At 38.3% G+C, this 17,804-nt stretch overlaps 1 protein-coding gene across 1 annotated transcript; it reads left to right on the top strand.

Annotated features, from left to right (window-relative positions):
• The first annotated feature begins 1,852 nt into the window (after positions 1-1,852).
• LOC104932216 (uncharacterized) lies at positions 1,853-13,633 on the top strand. The gene is made up of 9 exons (XM_027284988.1): positions 1,853-1,945; positions 2,033-2,326; positions 2,654-2,880; positions 8,573-8,757; positions 9,540-9,586; positions 11,675-12,022; positions 12,109-12,123; positions 12,220-12,326; positions 13,387-13,633. Exons 1-9 carry the CDS (start codon positions 1,897-1,899, stop codon positions 13,411-13,413), a joined length of 1,299 nt encoding a protein of 432 aa, XP_027140789.1. The 5' UTR covers positions 1,853-1,896; the 3' UTR covers positions 13,414-13,633.
• Positions 13,634-17,804: the final 4,171 nt, after the last annotated feature.

Consider the following 17,804-nt stretch of genomic DNA (forward strand, 5'->3'; position numbering starts at 1 on the left):
ACTAAAGTATTTATAAAGCCACCTTGTACACTTTTAGAGTTTTGACTTGGACCTACAGCTCAATTTTATCTGCCTATAGGGGAATCGTAAAAGATCATCAAAATTTGGAAGGTTTGATACTTATTGATCACCTTATTTGGTCCTTCACTTTTTTAAAGGGTTACAGGTTGCAACTAATTTTAAGTTATGTTCTAGACACCTGAGCAACTTTTAATTAGCTCCTCTACTGGACTGTTTGACAATTTAGCCTCCAGAACAAAAATTTTATAGTTTTACATATACTTGATGAATTAGTGTAAGAGTCCTATAGTCAACGCTTATTCAAATGTTTAACTTTAGTTAGTCAGTTTAAAAGTTTAATCCAGTACTATTAGAGTTATGGACTTTTCCATGGACTTGTTTGCCTGTGGACTGCCTTACCTGGTTCTGCCTGAAGCTTATGTACATTCATGTTCTGCACCATGTTCATCCTCTGTGTCTGCATTTGGGTCCTTCTTTGGTGTTTCCTGTTTCCCTGCATGACCTGTGGCATGATTAGGGTTTAGGAATAAAGATATGATTTGTAAAGCCAAGCTGACAGATTATTTTTTGGCCTTTTCAAACTTTATTTTGCTAGAGATCGCTAAAGAGTGACAGGAATGCATGCAGGGAGAGAGAAATGTTTAAGGTTTAGGGTAAGGGCTGAAAATAGCTGGTTCTGCTTTGTCGAATGCAAACACTTGCTGTTTATCTATGCAATGTAATTTAAGTTATAGAGTTATATAAAATCATGAATTTGGTTTTGGACTACTTGTTTTTCAGTGTTTTGTGACATTTTATAGACTACAGACTATATATCATTATTTATATATTATATATTTCACCAAACAGTTATCTCATGGCACTTTTTATATCAGGTACAGACTGTACTCTTTAGAGTTGAGATGGAGCAGCCAGAGAATATCCAGGAAAACCAGAAAACCTGATCAAATTATTGATCATCTTCATCAAAATCAGTGAAATAGTTGGTGGCGTGTGTTGGTGTGGTGCTGCAAAGCTTCTAGTACTTCTCACAGGTGATTGCACCCGGTGCACAAAGTTACATAGTGTGAGAACAGACAGAGACAACATTCACCTGATTACAAGTCAGTGTAGAATCAACATGATTTAAACGTGCAGTGATTTGAGGCCTTTATTTTCAGAATAAGACAAACATGGAATATAATATTCTTAACAATTTATTCATGCATGTATAATCACCTGAAAATAAGAATCTTTTTTATTTTTGTTAATTAAAAATTCTCCTCCATCTACAATAGGAGCGGGTCCTCTTTCATAGAGGCCACCATGTTGAAACACTGTGTTTCTGCAGTAGCCCAGAACATACAAAATAAATACTGACTGTAAACAGGGCCTTTCGAGTGATGTTTATCCTTTACACATTGAAGGTAAGGGTGATGTGAGGAGATTGCAATGCAACGATTACACCACTAGATGCAACTAAATCCTACACACTGGACCTTTAAAATGTTTATGGTAGAAAAGTTACACAGTGTTGCTTTAATTGTGTAATGTACATTCTATTATAAACATACAGATTGAATAACCAGGTTTCTTATGTTCCATATAATGACTGATTAAAAACAAGAGATACTGACATGTAAATGTACTATCTATCAGCAAGGCACCAAGAACCACTGCTTGTTCCTGTCTAATCAGTCATCCTCGTGTCAGAAAGAACAACCTCAAGTCTGATGTTTTACTAATTATCATAAAGAATGGAGAATGAATCCACCACAGATTAGTTTCAGCCAACAGGTGGAGGTAGAGGTTTTCTCAGAGGCATGTGGTGTTGAATTAGCACCTCCCCAGTAAAAGAACCCATGCCCTCATTCACTCACAAAGCAGTGCTCGACAATGTCTTCATCCATGTGTGCATTTGTTCTTCTCTTCATCTGCTTTCCGAGTAAGGTTTGACATGTCTAACATATTAAATGCAAACCATTTCTCCTCATCTGTTTGACATTAACAGTTTCATCCAAACTGTCCACAGGTCAGGTGGATGGTGTCCATCAAAGTCCTCCTCAGATAGTGGAGGAGAACACCACAGTCACCATCAGCTGCAGCCACGATGACACAAGTCGTCCAGTAATGCTGTGGTACCAGCAAAGAGAGTCACACAGTCAGTCCATAATCCTCATCGGGTTTGGATACGGGGGAGGCACCCAATCCTACGAGGGCCAGTTTGAAGAGGAGTTTGAGCTAAAGAGAGAAAGCACATTAAAAGGAGCTCTGATCATCCGCAGAGCGAGCCCCGTACACTCAGCTGTGTATTTCTGTGCTGCAAGTGCACATTGAAGTGGTTTAATGTTGCCCCTGTACAAAAACCCCCCTCAGTGTTCATCCTTCAGTTGTCACAACTGAGCATGTGCAGATTAAACAATGTGGGAGTCACTCTCAAGATACCTTCCTCCAAATGACAGCAGTACATGTCACTGCTAAGATGTCTCCAGCTGTGATTGGACTTTTTCTTCTCCTCTTGCTTCCATGTAACGTTTTTTTAAAGTTAAATCATTTCTAAAATGAATGATGTTATGTTATAAGGTAATATTATGGACGTTTCTTTGACATGTTATGAATGTAACAACCATATTTTGAATCTCTTCTTCCACAGATCGAGCCAAGAGTGTGGAGTTTCAGCAGTCTCTGCCCAAAATAGCCAATGTGACGGACAGGGTAGAAATTAAATGTAGTCACAATGACAACGAGCTGTATGTGATGCTCTGGTACCAGCAAAGACAGAATGGACAGCTGAGCCTGATGGGATTCAGCTACGATACCACTAATCCCAACTACGAGGAGCAGTTCGTGGATCAGATTGAGATCTCGAGGGAAAGCAGAGTGAGCGGAGCTCTGATCATTCACAGCGTCAACCTGTCACACTCAGCTGTGTATTTCTGCGCTGGCAGACCACAGTGATGTGCTCTCATGTCACTGACGTACCAAAACCCTGTCTCCACGTCACTGCAGTTCTCAGGCTCAAAACACTCAAAACACACTCTGATCTGTCATCTAATTTAAAGTTATATTAAATATTTTAAAGTGAAAGAAAACTGCCACATTTTTAATATAAAGAAAGGAATTTTTCTTAATTTATTGTTTAGTTTTTTTAATCTTGCTGCATTGTTCTTTGGTTCCTACGCACTGGTTCTTAAACTTTCTTTATTATTCCATGTGCTCCATGCACTTTTTTGTGGATTTTATTTTTTAACATTAACATTTATTAACATTTTATTATTGAACTTCCTCCTCGTCATGCCACGGGCAGGAACTGAATAAAGCTGAGATACTTTCTGTCTGTCACTGTCAGACTTCGAACCACTTTGTGTGTGTGAGGACCTCTGACCTTTCAACTAAAATAATTGTAACGCAATATTCTCCGAGTAGTATTCTTTGTAAAGATGTTCTTACATATTACACTCCATATTGTCTTTTTAATCTCATTTTGTTCAAAGACAAAGACAGTTTTTGAGTAACTTTGCTTATTTGTTCATCCCTTACTGGAATTTCCAGCACAAAATTTAAATTTATGATAGCGTCTAAACATCCAGATAAGGATAAAATACAGCAGCAACAGTTACAATGGAATAAAAATATACGTTAAAAGTAAAGGCAAACATGTTATAAATAAAGACAGAGCTAAATTGATATCCGATGCAGTGGTCAGCACTGTCTCCTCACAGCTGGTTTGAACCTTAGCTGGGGCCTCCCACTGTTCTCCCAGTGTCTGCATGGGATCTCTCTGGGTACTCTGGCTCCCTCCCATCCACTTAACAGGTTGATTGGTGACTCTAAATTGGCCGTAGGTGTGTATGTGACTGTGAATGGTTGTTTGTTTTAGGATGTTAGCAAAGCTGACATTCATCATGAACTACTCCTCTCACCTCCTGCATGAGACAGCTCCTTCAGCAACAGACTGCTACTCCCACCATGTACGAAGGAGATCTACCACAGGTCCTTCATTCAACAGCTGTCACACTCTTTAACAGCAGCATGACTTCATGAGACTTTCCTCTGTATATTTCTCACTTGTGAATCATTTATTATCAGCCTTGTGTATATGAGCTACTGTGACAAGTGAATTTCCCCGGTGTGGGATCATTAAAGTCTATCTTATCTTATCTAATCTCATCTCTATGTGCTCTGTGATCAGCTGGCGACTTATGCACCCGAAGTCAGAAAGGACCCTACGTCTGCTGCGATAGGCTCCAACCCCCACTTTGACCCTGATGAAGATAAGCGGCAATAGATAATGAATAGATGAATAAATTAAGGGTCCATGACCTGCAGTGGAAATTGGTGCTCTCTGCAGCAACAAGTGGTCAATGTAAATACACTCCAGTCAGCTTCTACCTCTCTGCTTTTTAGCAGTCCAACTTAAGTCATTATGTACAGATCAATGATGTTACTGTGCTCTCTCGTCCAGCAGGTTCTCGTGGATCGTGGCTGCTGTGGTCCTGCATGACATCCACTACATATATTATTACTGTCATTATAGCTACCATATCTCATTACAGTTTATAGTTAATTAATGACTTGCTGCCGCTGTGCATCTGTGTATCTCTATCTCTCTCTGTTTATCTGTCAAATCACCTTTATTGACATATAACATTTGTAGACAGCAAGACAATGGTGCAGAGTGCAAAGGATGCTCAAATAAAGATAATTTATGTAGTAGTTTACTTTATGTACATGAGTATAAACTTAGATGTGGATGGTATAGTGCACCTTAGGGTGGCCAATAGCAGACTGTAGCTGTCCTGTGTGTGAACTGTGGGTGGAGTGTGTAGAGAAAACATTCAAAGGTGAAATTATTGAACATGAAGGTCCTGTCACTTCTGCTCTTTGCAGTAAGAACACTTCAACAAGTTTTGGTTTTTCATATTCACATAAAAGTTATTAATTTGTGTCTTCTTCTGTGTTTTTTAGGTTTCTCCTGCTGTGTTAAAATACACCAGCCTCCATTCGCATTCAGCTGAGTAGGAGACACATCTGTAACGCTGCAGTGTGAACTAGAAGGATGTCTTGGTACAGAAACACGGGCAGTGGGGAAAAGCAGCTGTTAGTATTTTCCATTAATGAAGGCATATGGACCTCTGAGGCTCCTGCAAAGTACACCATGTCACGGCCGGTGGTAATGAACTCCTCTCTGCACATCCATCAGGTTGAGGCTGGAGATTCAGCAGTGTTTCTTTTAACGTGTGCATCATACAAAGAAACACAAAATTCTCAACGACATCTTCAACCTCATGTTACCTGCTCAGACAATAAATTCACTAGATTCAAATTACAGTTAAATTCAACATAAAAAGCAATCAAGGAACGAAATGTGTTGAGATGTACTGTATCAGAAGAATATCTCTCTAATACTTTAACTGTTAGTGAACACTAACTTCAGCATTACTGAACTTTAGATGTAACTGTATCTTTATTTATTGGCTCAACTGTAAAGAACTGAAAATACAACTAATCCAGACACTAGCCATCAAAGATTGTGGTATTTGATCGCTATACACTTCTCTACATGATAAAAAAATGTTTTTAAAAATAAGGCAACGTACCCCTAAAATGTGTAATACATGTATAGTCTGTATTATGTATAAACTTATCAAAAATGTTATACATTTTGAGATTTTGAATTTTGCACAGCTTCATATATGTAGTGCTAAATATTGTGACATGATCACTAACAGATTTGGTAAACGTTCTCTCTTTTGTCTCATCAATTATAATAATGTTTTATGATTTAATAAAACGGAAGATGGATCAGTAAAAAAAAAAAAAGTTTTACCTTTTAGATTACTGTTGTATATGATATGATATGATATGATATGATATGATATGATATGATATGATATGAGTATAACCAATCATGTACCCACCCCAATACATTCTGTGCTCAACATTTCCCTGTACAGGGAATAGTAACATGACTCAAAACATGTACATACATACATACAGTACAAGTACACACATATACTGCATACAGACATGCTAATTATAATTAAATTAATACAAATAAGTAAATAATGTAAACAACTTAGTAAATATTTAAGAACAGTTCTGCCCTTCAGTGACAAACCGTACAGAATATGAATGATGCATTTGGTCAAAACTGAGTTGAGAACTTAATCTGACTTGGCTGCAGTCTTAACTGAAGGGAAGGGACCACCAGCATTGTGATAATGGCGGCTGAGGAAGCTGCTGGAAGCGGCTATGATGGATACTCCAGTCTACAAGTGTAAGTTGTACATATGTTTAATATTGATATTTTAGCAGTCAAATAGTGGCGTTAGTGTTCTGCACCATTATAAATTTTCCAAAGAGGAAAAAGGCAGTAAAATGTTAGTCAGTGATCATCATTACCAGTAAGTACACAACAGCCATACTCAAATTAAGACAAGACTACCCTGCCAGGAAGTACAAAGTGTGCAGAGTATACTACATATTGATATTGATACCAAATTGAGGCCCAGCACCATGTTATGCCATGTGGTCTTCTTCAGATGTTCTCGATGGTGCAGGAGTAAAAATGCTTCAGTATTTTAGCGGACACCTGGAATTTCTAGTGTCTGAGGTGAAACAGTCTCTGACTTGACTTTTTCACCACAGCGTCCAGTTCAGGCCTTCGGTGATGTGGACACCAAGGTACCTGTCCACTCTGTCCAACAAGATCCATTGATATTGACGGGGCATAGTTCTTCTCCTGCTTCCTCCCAGAGTTCACCGTCATCTCTTTAGTCTGGCTGACGCTCAGGGGAGAGGTTGTTGTGTGTCAGGTTCTCTCTTTCCTTCAGATAGGCATTGCCCTGGGGTGTTCCGATGTTAATGACAAGGGTGGATGAGGTGTGTCCACCCACCCTCACCACAACAAGTCTGCCTTTAAGGAAGCTAAGGATCTAACTGAGCAGTGTGGTGTTTGATCCAAGGTCCTTGAACTTTGTGGTCAGCCCTGTAATTTGTATTTGTGTGCTTGTATCTGTAGGACTGTCCAAAAAAAGGGTTACTAAAATAGATACTTCCAGTTTACCCGACCCCTCCTATTACCTCATCATGCAGAATAATTTGTTAGAGATTTTAGCATAGCGTGTGTCATTGCTTTAAAAGAGGTTAATCCAAAAATGAAGGCAGCCATTAACCCTCGGATAATCTGTGTAATTTGGCTTCCATCTACATTATATCATTCTAATCTGCTGTTAGACCTAAAGCATAGATTATGCTCAGAGCTTTCATTTTGATGTTGTTTGGACATTTTTGCTTCACTTATGCAGGAAAACTTGTTGATTATCAGCTGTGAAGTCACAAAACTTCTTCTTTCTCAGTTTTTACAGATATTTCTGCAGAACCACAAAGCTGATCTGTTAGATAAGTACACAGGTGCTACAACAAAGTAAATAATAGTTACTTCTTCTATTCGGCCTACAGCTCTCCATGCACAAATGCTTTCATTATTACATTTAGTTTTGTTCTATTCTTTAATTCTTTTTGCTACCTGTTCAGGTTATGTTTTGTTTTATAGTGAAGGATAGAACAAGTTTCAGAGTTGATCAGACACTGACCTCTGCAGGGTTAATTTGGCATTACACATTTAAACCAACGCTGATGTGTAGATATTATAGATATTCCTAGAGTTTAAATATGAGTCCACGTCGATGGTCTGACCTTCCACTGAAGTGGAAGAAGAATTTGTCCATGAAAGATTGTACAGTATAGCATTAATAACACCACCAAAGCTTTCAACACAACATCTGCCAGTCTGCTACCAATATATTTCAAGGACTCTTCAAGCCCAAATCTTAAAGACTACATCACTCATTCACTTAGACCTACATGTTCCTGTATGTAAGATATTCCATAGTTATCATATCAGAAACAACTTCGTGCCACGTAGCCAGTGTTGCAGGTTTGTAGTCAATCCACTTCAGCAATATGTCACATACATAGCTTTAATACATAGAAGTCTATACAGTGTCTTTTTAAGTCTTATTGCTGCAGAGAAGATTAAAAGTCTAAGTGACCCCTACAGGTCACAATGCTGACACCTCAATGCCGACTCAATTCCAAACAGGGCTCAACTGTATTTATGTGAAACCACTTTACTACATCAACACAAAAAGAAGTACCTAAAAGTGACAGAAAGCATCTTTGGGAAAATGCGTTTGGTGTAGCCTTTGATGTTTTTCTTGCTAACAGAGAGGCTGTGGCTCCTGACTGAAATCTCAACAACGACTGGATGGAGTGCCATGAAATCGTGTACAGTCATTCCTATTCACCAGAGGATGAACCCTAATGACTTTTGTTATCGCCTGACTTTCCTTCTACAGTCGATGTCAAACGTGTCCAGTGAAATAGCTTGATCTCTTCACAGATGAAACTGTCATGGTTGCAGTGACTGAGAGAAGGTTATATCACTCACAACTGGGTGGCTTAAAGAGGTGTGACCAGTGACGATGTCACTTCCTGTGCAGCTTCTGTACATAGAAACACATTTTCTTTTCCTTCTTGGATCTTTTCTTAGCTGTCACAGAAATAGCAGCAGTCAGTCAGGCTACATGGAGCTCACCTCAGCCGTCAGTCAGACCGAGCTGCACAGCTGCTCTCCCAAACTGAGAGATGGAGGCTGAGATATGGAAAGCTCGGGTGGGGGAAGGCAAGACAAGACGAACGAAGTGAAGACAGGTTTTTGTCTGACGCTTTTTCAATGTGGGGACAGGGGGGCCACGGTGATACAATTCAATAGAGCCGCTGTACAAAAACCTCCTCCATTCAAGATGCCTATTGTGGAGAGCTACAAGTTACCTGTGACACTTGGCGCAGAGAGAAACATTGAAATTCTGAAAAGCTGCAAGCCGCCTGACTATTCTGACATCGCAGGAAAACTAAATTTTAGTCGGGAAACTTGGAATTAATTAAAATTAAATGAGAATTCACAGCATTTGGGTTTCATCCAGTTGCCATTTTAAAACAAAGCAGCAGACATAGATGTTGTGAAGCCAATTTTCAATGCTGAAACTTTAGTATGATCGTGGATTGTGAGCCTGTTTCCAGGTGTCAGTTATGGGAAGTTTTCTGACTTTTTGCTAAAGGATGAAGTCAGTGTGACACTGGAGCTGAAGCTTTCTTTGGAAAAGGAACTAAAGTCACTGTTCTGGGTAAGTCAGAGCTCTCATAACTTCAATTCATCATGAAAAATGTTTAGATTGTTTGACAGTGAAGGAAAAACTAACTCTGGAAGATGTTGACCTGCACTGATCCTACCCTTGAAACCAAACCAAAGTGACCGCTTTAGTTCAATTTACACTATAACAATCTCAATGAAGCGTACTTCGGACCTGGAACGAAATTGATAGTTTTAGATGAGTGCAGGCTCATGGGGATTGAATAACTGAACCAGCCTCTGGTTCTTCAGTGACTGGAGTTGTTTAGAACCCTTGCATAGTCGGGTGTTTATGGTCCTCATCCAGCTCAGTGCTTTTTGATATCAAGCGAGTGCACTGTGCCAATTACGAAGCCTATTTCGGCCTGGGCACCAAACTGACTGTTCTTGGTAAGGAAAACAGATTTTCTACTCACAAATTTACCCATGGAGCTACACGTACTGTCTATGAAAGGCAAAATGCATGAACTGCACCTTAGGCTAATTTATGCACTGTTCAGTCGCACTGTGTCGGCATGAGTTATGAGCCTATATTTGGTGGAGGAACCAGATTAACTGTTTTAGGTAAGAAATCAACGTTTAGTTTATTTAAGATATTATAAATTGTTATGTTTAATCGGCTGTAAAGACACTTTAAAGTCTGACAGACACTTTGTAAGTGAAGCTTCACGCACTAATTGCTCTTGAAAATGCCATAAAATAATTCAGTATCTTATGTTTGTGTGTAAAATATAATCTGTAGCAGAGAGTGACTTGATTCACTGTGAACTTCAGCACATTACGCCTAATGTCAAAGTGTGACAAAGTCAGATAAATAGAAAAAAATAAGAGGGCCACAGAGTTGAGTTTTTGTCACAGTCGGAGAGCTCTGTGCTCCTTCGCCGAGGTTTTCTTTGGACCTGGAACTAAACTGACCATATTAGGTAAGAGAATGTGTAACGGCAAATTAAACTGAGCATCTTTCACAGCTCATTTATGTGTGAGAATAAAAAAATATGTGACCTCTTTTAGGCTTTTATGTTATTTTATTTATACAGTAAAGTATGTAGTGTTCTTCTTTTAAAAAATAAAATAAGTTATGACACAAGTTAGTTTGGTTTCAGGCCTGGCCTGTTCTCCAGCAAACTGTGACTGTTATAAAAGATCTGGCTGTATGCCCAGATTATTGCTCTCAGTGTGACTTCTTATCAGCTCTGTGAGTTTACTGTCAGAGGCATGCTTCGGGACTGGGACAGTCTTAAAGCTAAAAAAAAATTAAAATATAAAGCAATCAAATTCTTCTAAAATTGTTGGATTGAAAGTAAATGTGCATGTTTATCATGGTAGATGATTTTTGAGACACTTTTTAAATGTTTTTTGGGTGAAGAAGAGAAAAAAAAAGTCAGCTCACAGCTGTTAGTGCTGAAACTTTTTACTGCAGTCATGAGTCACTGTGACCAACTATGAGCCTGCTTACTTTGGTGGCGGAACCAAACTGACGGTGTTAGGTAAGAAAATAACGTTACACATAATGAATAATTCATCTCTGAAGTTACATTTTTGAGTAAGAGGTTTTGTTTTTTTGTAAAAAAATAAAATAAAAAAAAAAGTAAAAATGTCTTTGCAATTAGTTTGCATTTGAGATGTGTTGCTGTGTAACTTTGTAGTTTGTTAGTTGAAGGACTTGTTAGTTGAAGCCATGAAGTTAGAGGACTTAATAAATAACATGAAAGTTAAATAAAGCGACTTAACCTATAGAAAAAAAAAGCCTATACAGGAAGAAAATTAGATAAATTTGTGTTTTGTTCAGCCATTGTGGAGTTTATTGTGTGTGAGTTGGGTGTTGTAGTCCACTACGTATATTTCAGAGACGGAACCAGGCTAACAGTTCTTGGTAAGACAAAAGATCCAAAGAAACTGAATGATGGTTCTGTGTTTAATGAGCAATGGCGTTTGTTTCGGGTATTTTTTTGTTTAGCGTGATGAAAAATCCTCCCTGTCCATGTCTAAATTCTGCCATTAAAAAGTCACAATACCTCCAGGAATTTTAAAGGCAGCTTATTCTTTTTTTGTTGTGATACCGCACTTACAGTATTTCTGTGTCATAAAATTGTTACTGGAGCCAGTTAGCTTATCTTAGCATAAAGACTGGAAACAACCTACCAACACCTCTAAAGCTCATTAATTGTGTCAACATGTTTTACTGTTAATTGTTGTTTAATTATACAAATACTGCAGTTGTCTCTGCTGGTTGCATTTATAATTGGTTCCTATGGTGAAATAGTCTTCCATTTTTATACATATCAAACTAAGGTTGAGGTTGATTTAATTTTGAACGGTTAGTGTTTATTTCAGGTATTTATGATAAAATAAGTTCACTGAGTGCTGGTTCTAGTGTACAGACACGGTACTGGTATCTATCATCTTATTTAACTCTTGGCACCAAAGTCAGCAGCTTTATCAGACGTGTCTGATGATTTGTTTCCTTTGTCCCCCCAGATTCAAACCACACTGTCACCCTGCCCAAGGTGAAAGTGTTGAAACCTTCAAAAAAAGAGTGTGAAAGAAAAGGCAAGACATACAAGAAGAAGACCTTGGTGTGTTTGGTCTATGGTTTCTACCCGGACCATGTGAATGTGTTCTGGCTGATTGACGGAGTAAAAGTCACAGATGGTGTAGCGACCGACAACACTGCCCAGAAGGCAGGGCAGCACTACAACATCACCAGTCGGCTGACGGTCGGGCTCAGAGAGTGGCTTACGGAAGGCGCGAATTTCACCTGCGCCGTCGAATTCTTCAGAGGGAATGGAACGGTGCAATGTTCGGATTGGATCATAGGTGTCGACGGTACGGCCTCAGAATGAGCAAATCTTGTAATACAATGACACCCACAGTCACACTGACCAAAAAAAACTTTTTCTTTTTTCTTTCAGATCGAGTCAACAGAGGTAAATATAGTTTTTTTGTGAACCTAAACTCCAAGCTCCAAGCATCAACCGAATATTCAATCGTTCACGAACATGTTGCTTTTTTTTTTTTTGCAGACAAGTATCTGAGGATCACAAACAACGCCAAACTGTCCTACGCTGTTCTGATCATCAAGAGCAGCATCTACGGAGTCTTTGTGGTGTTTCTGGTGTGGTGGCTTCAGGTTCGTCCAACATGATCGTACTACGTTTATATTACGTTTATACTGCGTTAGTCATTGCTGTGGAAATCTTGCAATTGGGGTTAGGGTTCAAAATGTTCATGCAAGAGAATGGCAGTCAAAGTATGGGATGGTACAAGATAAGAAGGATCTTCTATGGGGTGTCAATGAAACCTTAAATAATTATCATTAATGAGCTTCATATAGTACACATATACGTAAGGTTTTTGGGGTAATGTAATGCAGCCTGGATTTAGTTTTATATCAGTACAGTTGAAATGTTGTTAATTAAATGTTGTTAATTAAAGTGCCAAGCAAGTCACAAATTGTTATACTGTGTTGTGATACTCAACATCCCAGTAAAATCTTCAGAGACAAAACTCATATTAGCTACAATGGATTCACTTTTTGTGGTTATACTTCGGTACTCGCGGCATTTGACTCAGGTTAGAGAAAGATTGTGTTTAATACAGCAAAATTTTAAGTATGAGACACAACTTGTCCCAATCTATCCAAACCTTACCAGAATGCTTTCCAAATCCCAAAACATAACCACACACAGACAAAACATAACCACCATTATCACCAACCCGTGACTTATATACCAAATGTATTTACCTCTTTTGATTTTGAGCATCATCACTGATCTGAAATGATCTGAATCTCTCATTCATTCGCAGTGTTTTGTGGGTTATTAATTATTGTTTTGTGCATAGTTGCAAAACCTGCATTTAACCTGTCCCTCTCTCTGTGCACTAATTCAATTGCAATTCAGTTTTATATATAGAGAGCCAAATCATATCATCATCATTTCCATTCGGAGCAGGATCATACTCCTTATAATATTATTTATAGAGACTGAACACCCTGAGCAAGCACTTGGCGACAGAAAAAATTCCTCGGGCTAGGGCCGATGTTTATACAAAGATCAAGCAGCTCAGACGAGAGGCGGACATGTAAAAATGCCATCATGTTTACACAAAGGGGCCAATCTGAGAGGAGCAGAAGAGTTGAACTGTTTTTAATAAATCACTAAACGTGTCTTTCTCTCTCTGCTGCACAGCGGTCACCTGGAAAACAGAACGACTGACAGCGGAGCTGCACAAACCAGCAGAATGTCCCGCTTTCTGTGAATAAAAAGGATGAATGCATTTGCTTTGAACGCTTAATTCAGCGCATCACATTCTGAACATATTAAAGTTACTATAGTGTTAAAACCATGTGAGTAATTTGCAGCCAAATGATGTTGTCTGTTTATATAATGCTTTAGGATGAATCTTTATTCTCTATAATAAAGGTTTTTCACATGAGATGTACTCTGTGTCATTTCTCAGAAAGACTTCCTGCACAGCCTGTCAGATGCAGTCACACAGTTTCTTGTTTTCGGCAGTTAACCTGAAGTTTCTGTCACCTTCCATACATTTGTGCAGATATGAATTCACTGCCCACGTGTCTCAGCCTACATGGCATGACAGACTCAGTGGAGGTATTTTTAGCTGCTTATCTGTCAGTTTTCTGAGAATTCAACCCATTCGTTCTTTCGTTCGTTCTTTCTTTCTTTCTTTCTTTCTTTCTTTCTTTCTTTCTTTCTTTCTTTCCTTCTTAGTTTCCATTCACAGCACTCAGACTCTAGTCAAACTAGGACGTTTGGTAACAATGAGATTTTTAACTTTTTTAATTTTTAAGTTAACGAAACTCAAACCTGATGAAAGCCTCTATGGTGACATTTAAAAGCATCATTAAATCTCATCATTCTAACCGTCATTTCAACTTTAAGTGTATGTCTATGTTTAGTTTTTCCTCTAGAGTAATGTGTGGTTTGTTTGTACACCAAGCTGTAGACTTTCAGTAAAGAAGTAAATGTTTCACAGCTCATCACAACAGGAAATCAAATGTTCTCATCTCTGCACAGAAGCAGGTTGAGGCTGTTGTTGGTGAGGAACAAACTGGGGGATGGGGAGGGGTGTGAAGGCCTGCAGAGGCGTTGAGAGCGACAGCAGAGGAGAGGATGTGGTCTCAGAACAACCTCTCTGTGCTTGACAAGCGACGGAGGTGAAGTCCTCCACTGCACCGCAACCTTTTTGCAAACGACACCTGCATCCGTGCACCAAGCCGCCGCTCCACACGAGTCTGCAGCAAACAGCTGCTCCTGTGTCAACTGAAGCTCCGGTGTGACCCGACAGCTGCTGCAGGATCTGTACACTGAGCATAAAGAAGGTCACAGCAGATAAAAGATGTCAGAATAAAGGCAGCTATCTGTCCTTTCATAATAAGAGTCTGCCAGAGTGTGGACATCTCATGACAGTCTCCACTAAATCTTTTCCACGAGGGAAATATGTTTTTAACTTTCCTAATCAAAGGTTGATAAGATGTTTTTGTCCATTCACAAGTACTTGTTTGACAACCTCCATGATTTTTTCTCCATTAAAGTCAAATAAAATACTTTTTGTCACACATCTCTTTAGAAAGAATTTATGTTACGTATCGCATGAGTCATTTTTTAAGGCTGAAGAAGAAATATTCAGTTTATGATCTGATCAGATCAGACTTGCACGCCTGTATTGTAGATCACATTTCAAAGCATTCTGGGAGAATGGATATGATCATTTTGTAGTTTTTAAAAGTTGTTTTCCATGTGGACGCAGGCGTTATGCAGGGTTATGATCACAGTGATCATAACTTAATAGTGACGTATTCATTACAAAATACTAAGATTAATAGTATTTTTAATAGAAATATACAGTCTATATAATAAATATAGAAATATACATCTAATAATAAAAAACCTATAATGAATATATTATATAGATATATATATTATATATATATATAGATATATATATATATATATATATATATTAAATAGAAGAACATAAGAATTAGGTTATAATCAGAAAAGTTTGTTTTCTATGTCAGTATAATATTTTTTTATCAAATGTTATACCATAAAACTATTTATGGACACAGTCTACATGGCCTTGTCAGTAGATCATGTTTTTTTTTTAAAGAAAGCATAAGTATATAATAATGGTAATTAACTGATTTTATTATTTATTTATTTGTTTTGCTTAAAATCTGCTATACCAAAAACAAAAATCCTGAGATATAAGTTGTCAGTTTGACCTTATAAAAAGTCAAAGTTAGTTAGTTACATAATTCCATTTGGAAAAAGTTTGGCAAGAGCGTCCGGTTTGTATTTCTCCTGTTAACCCTGATCAGTCCATGACAGAATGTAATGAGGCTTCTGCAGCGAAGGTTTATTAAATGGTTTTTCAACACACTTGTCGATTCAGCTGGGATATGACTAGCCATGACCCTGATGAACACTTACAGAAAATGGATGGATGGATGAATGAAAGGTTTTTCAACCCATCAGGTACAGCACTGATATGTAGGCTGAAACACAAATAAGTCCTGTGACGCTGCATTCATTTAAGGTTAGGTTGGATATGATAATTAAGATATAATAGAAATATTATATAACAGAAAAACAAGAGTTAGATACACTATATCCAAAGGTAACGAAATTGTGTGTGGAGCACAACACAGAGCAGTAGTTACATTTTCAAATAAAACATATATATTTGTGTATTTGTACTGCTCAAAGATCGAGAAACATATATATTTGTGTATTTGTACTGCTCAAAGATCGAGAAATTTATAATTAACCAACTAATATTATCATCATCATGTTCTCACATTATATTTTATTTTATTTACACATGAATAACCCCTTATTTATATGATATGGACATTATCAGGTGTCTCCATCTGCTGGACAGTCAGGGCTGTTTACACTTTGGTGTGTGAGCTCTAAACAGTCTGTCTGTGGTGAGTTGGAAGATCCTGAAACATACATACTATACGTATATATTCCCAGTACTAACTGGGATTGAATTGTAATGCCGGGACACCAGGACTTCAGTGTAACAACTCTCCCCAATAACACTACAGGACTCTTGACCAAATTCAGCACATGACAGCACACACACACATATATATATATATATATATGAAGCGGAAACAACACGTATAAACCTTGTGAGAGTTTCGCCAATCCAGGCTTACCTCGTTTTCCCCTGTATCTACAGTAGTCTTAATGCTAAACTAAGCTAAGTGAAGTTAATTGCCTACTTTTTCCAAATAAGCATATTTTCTAAAATAGTAAACATTTCCTAAATAACAACTCATAATTTTTCCAACATCCTCTTTCAGTCAGACACACATTACGGAGATAAAACTGAGTTGAACATCTTAACTTCCATGGAACCAAGGTTCCTTTCCATTAAGCAAACAAGCATCCTTGCTTCCTTCACTTCCTTATATTTGACGATGCATACCCTATGGACCAAACAGGACATTTCACTGTGAGTCGTATCCACCAACCCCCACCATTTAGTTTAGTCTGAAATATCCATGCTGCCAGTCAGGCACTGTGAAGTAAATCTCTCTTTAATCCCTGTTGTTCCAGTCTGTTGTGTTCAGCTGTAAAAACCTGTTCCAGGTTCCAGGACAGTTTCCCAGAATCTGTCTCTATTCATGGTAAGAACTGTCCTCCCCTTCAGCTTTTATGGCTGAATAAGTTTGAGATCACCACATTTTCTGTTTGGATCAACATGATGGGTCTGGGTAGTCCTGCTTAGATGGTGGGTTATCATCAGTCTGGTTTTACTGTGTTCAGTGGATAGACTGGTCTGAGACACACTGACATTAGCTTGGCTCTGGGATTTGAGGTGCCTAAAACAAAAGAGAAGAAACGTGACTCCTGCGAGTCATCAAGTATAGAATAGTTTTTTTTGAAGAGTTTTGTTGGTTTTCTCTGAGGGGATCAGAAGGAATATTACAAAGAAGGCACACAACACTGATAAAAGAATGGCAGTCAGGCTGTTAGGCCTTTCTGTATCTTCTTCTTTAATACCCCCCAACACACACACACACACACACACACACATTTAATAAATGTATTCCAGTCCAGCAGTAATCATCTTGACATCTGTCCTTTGGCCTCAATAGGACTGTTTCTTTCCCTCCATCAGTCCAATAGTAATCCTCTGTGGTGTCCAGAGACATATGGTCCACCTAAAGACCTCTGTCTCTCCTGCTGACAATATGTGTGATTGACCACCGGATTGTAAAGAGAAATGCTTCAAATGTATTTGGACATTTGACAGTCACAGACAGGGCCTTTCAGAAGACTGACACTGAGTGGTATTCTTTTCCTATGTGAAGTGTTCTCTTGTCAATAGAAAAGTGAAGAAATGGTACAAGAGATCAATGCACACCCACCCCAGTCTTTCCCTCATCAAATACTTGCTTCAAGATATCCACAACAATACCACACTTATCTGACTATTGTCAACAAAAGGAAAGTTGACGGCAGTATAGATTGATTTTTATATTTTTTTTTAGGTGTTCTTGGAGTTTGACCATTGTCTTCCATTGACCATTCTTTCTATCTGTCTCTTGCAAGCATTTAGACTT

The sequence above is a fragment of the Larimichthys crocea genome, chromosome XII (assembly GCF_000972845.2).
Source record: "Larimichthys crocea isolate SSNF chromosome XII, L_crocea_2.0, whole genome shotgun sequence".
Lineage (NCBI taxonomy): Eukaryota > Metazoa > Chordata > Actinopteri > Sciaenidae > Larimichthys > Larimichthys crocea.